This window comes from Macaca nemestrina, chromosome 8 (genome assembly GCF_043159975.1).
Source record: "Macaca nemestrina isolate mMacNem1 chromosome 8, mMacNem.hap1, whole genome shotgun sequence".
Lineage (NCBI taxonomy): Eukaryota > Metazoa > Chordata > Mammalia > Primates > Cercopithecidae > Macaca > Macaca nemestrina.
In genome coordinates, this window is record NC_092132.1 from 146,339,777 (window position 1) to 146,347,506 (window position 7,730).

The window sequence follows — 7,730 nt, forward strand, 5'->3', positions numbered from 1 at the left end:
ATCTCTTCACACAAAGCAACTAAAATTGTGTCTAGATGGAGCAAAATGGTGACAGGTGGGAAAAGCACTCAGTGGCTGTGGTAGGCGGAGTAATATCCCATCTGTCTCCTGCCAAAGCTATCCACATTCTAACTCCTGGGTCCTGTGAATGTGTCACCTTGTAAGGCAAAGGGGAATTGAGGTTTCATGTGAAATTAAGGCTGTTAATCAGCTGACTTTAAAATAGGGAGATTATCTTAGATTATCCAGGTGGGCTCAATGTGATCATGAGTCCTAAAAAATGGAAGAGTGAGGAGAAGATGAATTCAGAATGATGGAATGTGAGGACTCAATGCTCCGTTGCTGGCTTTGAAAATGGATGAAGGAAGCTATGGTGCACAGGAGTAACCTGCCATTGTTGGGATAAAGGTGCAGGAAGAAAACTGCAGAGCTTCCAGAAGAAAGCTCAGCCCTGCTGACACCTTGATGTTGGCCCATTGAGATCCAACTGAAACCTGCAACCTATAGAACTGTCAGATAATACATCTGTGTTGCTTTAAGCCACTAAACTTGTTGTAATTTGTGATAGCAGCCATAGGAAGTCAATGCGGTGTTTTAAAAGATGGAAGAAAATGCTGAATGATTATGCCCAGTGAAAGTTGGGAACTAAAGGAATTCCCTGAATCTCGGCCAGGCATACATGTACAAACCCAGGGAATTGGCCTTTGAAAAGGGTGCGGAAGAAATTGCCTTTAATCTGAGTGCAACTCTTTTTTTGTAATTTAGATTTCTGATGAAGTCTGGTTGATGTGGGAATACGTGATTGTGCAAGTTTCCCATGTGCTGCACCTTTATCTGGGAGAGACAAACCCCTGCAAGGTTGCATGGAATAGGATAGTGCATTTTCCCAGTGAAAAAGGGAAGTAGTCTTCTCAGATGCAGGATGAAGGGTGGCAGTGCTAGACGAAAGCAATGGATATGGTGAAAATTCACCGACCCTGCTGTAGGTCATTTTCGACTAAGAGCTCATCTAGATCGGATAGAAGGATACTGGAAACCAAACAGTAATCAAGTCATAACATGTAATATAAACTTATTTATTTCTTTTTTTTTTTTGAGACAGAGTCTTGCTCTGTCGCCCAGGCTGGAGTGCAGTATTGTGATCACGGCTCACTGCAGCCTCCACCTCGTGGGTTCAAGCGATTCTCCTGCTTCAGCCTCCTGAGTAGCTGGGATTACAGGAGCCCGCCACGATGCCTGGCTAAATTTTTGTATTTTTAGAAGAGACAGGGTTTCACCATGTTGGCCAGAATGGTCTTGATCTCCTGACCTCATGATCCACCCACCTTGGCCTCCCAAAGTGCTGGGATTACAGGTGTGAGTCACCGTGCCCAGCTGGTAATATAAACTTTTAAAAGAGGTTTTGTGCTTGTTGGTTTTGCTTTATTCTTTATTGAGGATTCAATAAAAATCCCTGTGAGAAAAAGGAAGAGAGGGAAAGGGAGACAGGGAGAGGGAGAGAGAAAAAGAACACAAAACATCTCAGAAAACAACAGGCTTCAGTCCATTTTGGGTGTAGTGCTCTCAATTCTTGGTTGATGCCCCAGAGGCAGGCAGCAGGGTCGGCTATTTAAACATCTCCCAACATGGATTTCTGTTTTGAGGCAAAAGTCCCGACAGGAGCCGTTTGGACGTTCACAGATCTCCTTGAATTTGCCCCTGGCTGCACGCAGAAGAGCGTTATTGTAACCATTCATCAGTCTTTCTTACTTTGTATTGAATTACATGGACGTAGGGGGCAGTGCCTGAGGATAATCTTGTGTGGATTTTTTTGTGTGTGTGTATGTGTGTTGTTATTTGATTTCTTAAACACTTAAAAATCTGCTGTCATACAAAAATTTGGATTTTTTGGTGTTCTTGAAAAATCTGAGAATATTGGGTGCACCTACATGACAAAAGACTGGAGGTGAATAGCCCGCTCCCCTTTACAAGTTCTACAGCATGCACGTTTCAGTTTATTTATTCCTTATTATCTCCTAACACTGATGGGAGATATCAGCCTTTTAAAAAATATAATGTCTTATACTATGGATTTTCCCGGAGTGAAAGAGAAGAAAATCTCTTTCGGCTGCTCTCTTTTTATTTCTACACACACACATACAGACACACAAACACACACACACACACACACACAATATGATAGGTTACAATAGGTGTATCTTTCAAAAGTATAACTGAAATGTAGACCTAAAAGATCATATACTTTAAGGAAATTGTTAGAGAGGATATTTTTTTCTGTGGAAGGGAACAATATTCCTATGTGTTTAACACACAAATATATATGTGCAAGTACTTGTTATACCCTGTGACTTCACTCACTTCTTATAGCTCTGGCACTGGTCTTTGAGGTTGCAATTTTTCTCTAGAAACCATTGCATATATTAGGGGTGAAACATTCAAGGTCTTCTTAAAGGCTCAAAAACTATACTTGTTGAAAACATTTAATAGTATTTCCTTTATGTCCTAAGATATCACTGCCCTGGGGATAGGCCACCCACATTGAGATGTTTAGTTTGAAAAGTGTTTTAATTCTGAGCAGTCTTTGTATGTAACACAGAGCACCTTTTCCATGACAACTTCTTGACAATAAGAGAGGTATAAAAACCAGCACTTCTTTTTTCTATTCTGGAACACAAAAGCCAATTCTAGAATAGCTTTCAATCAGTACAGCGATTTTAATATACATTCAGTAAATACCTATTGAGTTACACTGAAATCCAAATGCATTAGATTCAATTTAACTTTTCAGTGGTCACAAAGCAATTAGTGGATTGATGTGAAGACCAAATACATGCAACGTCATATTTCTATCTATAAGGTAAATTGTGAACTAATTAAACGTTATGCTTTTTTTAAAGACAATGATAATTCTAAGTGTTGAGCACTTGGTAGAAACAAGCTGAAATCTGAGTTTTTTGAGCCCTGAACTTTCCGTCTTTTCCTTTTATCTGTAACTAGTCAACTATTATGTATGTAGAGCCCATTGGCCTTGGGCTAAAATTGGCCCTTTGCAGCTGGAAGAGTCATGAGAGATTAGTATAGTGTAGAGGATGAACCACTGACCTGTCTTGTGATATGTGATAAATCACTCTTGAACATCCCTCTGTTGTAGTACTTCCAGAATCTGATTCAAGTCTTGGTTTATAATAGGTATTCAGTAAATGATTGTGGAATAATTGATTAAAATACGGCTATGTTCTATCTTGTAACATGTTTGTGTGGAAATTTGTTGTTACTCTTAGTTCACAGGTGTTTGAATCATGTGTACTATTTTACTATACTGGACCCTATTGAGCATTTTATTTTCAAACTACTTTTCAAAAAACTTAATACAGAACTACCATTTGACCCAGTAATCTCATTACTGGGTATATTCCCAAAGGAAAATAAATTAGTCTTGTAAAAAGATGTAAATTTGTATGTTCATCACAGCGGTATTCCCAATAGCAAATGTATGGAATCAAACTAGGTGTTCATCAACAGTGCATTGAATAAAGAAAATGTAGTATATATATATCATGGAATACTATGCAGCCATAAAAAGAACAAAATTGTGTCCTGTGCAGCAACATGGATGCAGCTGGAGGACTTTATTCTAAGCAAATTAGCTCAGGAACAGAAAGCCAAATACCACACATTCTCAGTTATAAGTGGGAGCTCAGCAATGAGTGCACATGGACATAAAAATGGGAACAACAGAGATTGGGTCCTACCAGGAGCGGAGGGAGAGGGAAAAAGGTCTGAAAAGGTACCCTTTGGGTACACCCTACCTGAGTGACAGAGTTATTCATACCCCAAACCTCAATATCACACAATATACCCATGTAACAAATCTGCACATGCACTCCCTGAATCTAAAATAAAGGTTGAAATTATTTTAAAATGTTCAAATTACAAAGGACTTTGTAAAATTATGATGTACCATTGTTCATTTGCAAGAATTCAGGTAACATTAGGGATTTAAAAAATATTTTGTTTTTATTTGTTCTTTGCTTGTAAACCTTGTGTATTGCATATTGTGGACACAATGTCTTTTCCAGCTATTTGCTTTAGGAACAAAAGTTAGAGTTACAATGAACATCAAAGCCTGTCTTGTCTAGTCCCTTACCTTAAAGATGAGGAAATGAGCTGAGGGAAAAGAAGAAACTTGTCCAAGATCACCCAATGATCGAGTGACGAAGGTGATAGGGACAGCACTAAGGCTTGGTATTCTGAGCCTCATTCTGTTTTCCACTCTTGCCCCCTCTCTGTGTCCTCCTTTCCTCTCTAGCCTTCTATAAAAAGTTTGCAGTTCTGCTGCAAAGTCTACCTAAGGACATCCAGAGGAGACACCACCTTTCATCAGACTGCGTTCTTTAGCACCGTCCTGCGTGTTCTTCCCCAGTCTTGTTGTATCCCATTTTTGACTGTAAGTAGTGCTTCTGCCTGTGCTGTTCTATCCAATTAGTTTCTTCTATTTCAATTGAGTGACAGTGAAAACAAACAAACCAAAAATTTGTTTATCCAAATTTGGAACTTTTAAACCTTGATTAAAGGCATTGATTTTCTGGGGCTATAGAAGTAAGACACATATTTTAAAATATTTTTAACTGATTAAAAAAAATCAAACCCATGTATTTAACCAGGGTGACTGTTTAACAAGTACCAGTCAGATAGATCTTCAGTAATGCCACAAGGATAACAATCTCATAAGTCAGTCCCCGATGTCGTGTGCTACTAAGCTCATATAATTGGATATGGTATCACCTATTATCAGGCTTTAGAAAGTCACACAAAGAAACAGCACTACAGAACCCTAAGGTGGGATGTACAGGGAAAGCCAGGATATTAAAACAAAGCATTGACTCTGACATTTACCCCACGGTTGGGAAAAACCTTCAGTTTCCAGGGCCTTAATTTTTTCCTCTACAAAACAGCAAAAATAGAAGCAATAAGTTGCTTATTCATCCTTGAATACACATGTTCAGGACTTTCCAAAAAATTTTGGGATCTATTTTGGGTGTCTAGTAACCTCCTTGGGCAAATCCAAGAAGCCCTATACACACTTCTCCAAAGCATGTCTGTGCAAGGGGCCTTATACCTGTGATTAATGTTTGCTTGCTGAATGCAGTAGGCTATGCTCTGGTGTGGGGTCATCCCTGGTCCCTGTGTTTAAGTTCTACATTACAAGACTAGATGCTGAGAAGGAAGAGGGAAAGCTAGGGATTGAGATGGAGCCTTAAGAGGAAAAGTCAAGCCCCAGGGACCAACAGTACTGGGGAACAATAAGTTAAAGATTTCTTAGACTATAGTAATATTTTCAAAGAGACTTCTTCCACCAATCCCTTCTGTCTGAGCCTACCACAGCTTTGGAATAGCTCTTATGCCAGTGTCTTAGGATAAATAACTTTTGCTGAAAGAAACTGGAGGAGTTTTGGAGACCAAGATTTAGTAGAATAATGCCTGATTTTTAATTTCTGAGGTCTTGTAACTGCTAGTAAACTTGCCTAATTTAGAGATGGAATAAGAGGGTTTCAAAGACTTGAAACACGATTAACTTCATCTAAGTGAGTTGCTATGGAGAATTAATGAATTAGGTGGCTGCAGGCTCCTCAGCCAATGTGTCTTCCAGATTTCCTATGAGATCCCCTATCTGGTCATAGATGATGGTGATTTCTCTTTGAGTACTGAATCCCTGTAAGGTGTTAGGCACTCCATTCTTACCAAGTTTATTTTGTTACCTGGTAGAACTTGGCTCATAAAGAAGAAAATGGTGAAGAGGAAGACAGGAATCCTCATGGCTGAAGAAAGAAGAAAGTTTGGCTTCATTTCCAGGAGGCAGAGAAAACTTCCGTCTGTGGCTCTCTAGCACCAGTGGAATGTCTCTGTTTGGATAATAAGAGCCTTTCTGTACCTCATTAGGGATATTCATAGATAGAGGTGTTCTATGCCTGCAAAATTGCTTTTATGGGAGGACTGAGAGTCCTTTTTTTATTGGACAGCCAGTTCATTAGAATGATGTGGGTGCACAGTTTTGGCCAGAAAACCTTGTTCAATGGGAACATAAGCTACAAACATTTTGGCAAAAGATGAAAGTTTATGAACAAACAACCATTTGTATTGTTACAATAAATTAGACTGTGTTAAGAAACCAGTTGCTTTTGTTAATTTTGTTAGTGAACACTTCCCAGACTTTACTAGCACTGCTAAGAATTAATCACCCCACTTGCTCCTGGTCTGAAACCCCAAAGTGCTTTGTTGATGTTACAGTGCTTACTGCCTTATATGTTAGATTAGTGAATGTATATTTGCCTCTTCCACTACTGTATGAGCTTCTTGCTTGCTAGGACAAGGCTATATTCCTCAGAGCAGAGGAGGGAGTTGAATCATGCGGCCATTTATTCTCAAATCCTCTTCACCAAGTGGAACAAAACAGAACAGCGAAAGACCACTGCACATGGAAGCAGGAGGTCTGGATTTGGGTTCTAGATCTCTAGATCTATTACTAACTGGAGGTATGGATATAGTCAGGAAAATTGTCTTCCTTAGGTGCTTCCTTGATAGCACCTATAAAGGTTGAGATCTGTTGGATCTAGATCGAGGGATTCTCAATCATTACTATGCATAAAATCACCTGGGAGAGTTGCTTTGCAATACAGATGCTTAGTTCCATCTCATGATATTTTTACTGTTTTTTAAAATTGATCTAGTATTTTTCATTAAATAATGTAAACTTTCTTAGTCTACATCTAATAAAACTCCCACCGGCATACAAATACATTGAATGATATTAGCAGCAGAATCTTTAAAGAAAGTAACCATATACAACTATTAAACCATTTTTTTCATTACTTATTATTTCATGCTGTTTGTCACTATTGTCATGATAATCAGCATCACCCTACATTGCTGAACACCCATTATGAACCATATGGCATAAACATTTTTCCTACTCGTAAGGAGCATACATTCTCTATACGCATATGAAATTAATGTCTGAACAAAGTGGCTTAAACAAGGCAGAAGTTTATTTGTTTCTCACTTAAATCTATAGTTACACGTATCATGGCTGGTACAGATGCTTGCCAAATTCATTAGGGACTCAGGCCCCTTCCAGCTGTCTGCTCTGCTGCATTTTAGAAGAGGCTCCAGTTTGGCTGCTAAATGCCCACCTATCATTTTTTAATTCCAGGCAGCAGGAAAGAAAATAACCAAGAGAGAAAAACAAGGGAACATCTACCCCTCCTTTTAAACTTTTTAACCAACCCCCTCTTTTTTTTTTTTAACCCAATTTGTTGAGCTATGATTACATTTAAAAAGCTGTCCATGTTTAAGGTATGCATCTCAGTGAGTCTGGGGATAAGTATACATCGTGAACACCACTACCCTTAAGATTATAGACATATCCTTCACCTCCCAAAGTCCCCCCCATTATTATTATTATTATTATTGGTAAGAAATTTTGGTAAAAACACAAAATCCACCCTTTTAGCAAATTTTAAGTATGCAATACCGTATTCTTAGCTATAAGCACTATGCTGTAAATGAGACCTCCAGAACTTACTTATATGGTATATCTGAAACTTTGTGCTCTAACCACATCTACACATTTCCCCTGCACCACAGCCCCTGGCAGCCACCATTCTACTCTCTGCTTTTGTGAGTTTGTCTATTTTAGATTTCAAATGCAAGTGAAATCATATAGTAATTGT

The 7,730-nt window shown here is 38.8% G+C and overlaps 1 protein-coding gene across 1 annotated transcript; it reads right to left on the reverse strand.

Annotated features, from left to right (window-relative positions):
• Window positions 1-1,400: 1,400 nt before the first annotated feature.
• LOC105491191 (defensin beta 108B) lies at window positions 1,401-5,817 on the reverse strand. The gene is made up of 2 exons (XM_011757372.3): window positions 5,760-5,817; window positions 1,401-1,702 (listed from the first exon to the last, which is right to left on the reverse strand). The coding sequence occupies exons 1-2, from the start codon at window positions 5,815-5,817 to the stop codon at window positions 1,539-1,541; spliced, it is 222 nt and encodes a 73-aa protein (XP_011755674.2). The 3' UTR covers window positions 1,401-1,538.
• Window positions 5,818-7,730: the final 1,913 nt, after the last annotated feature.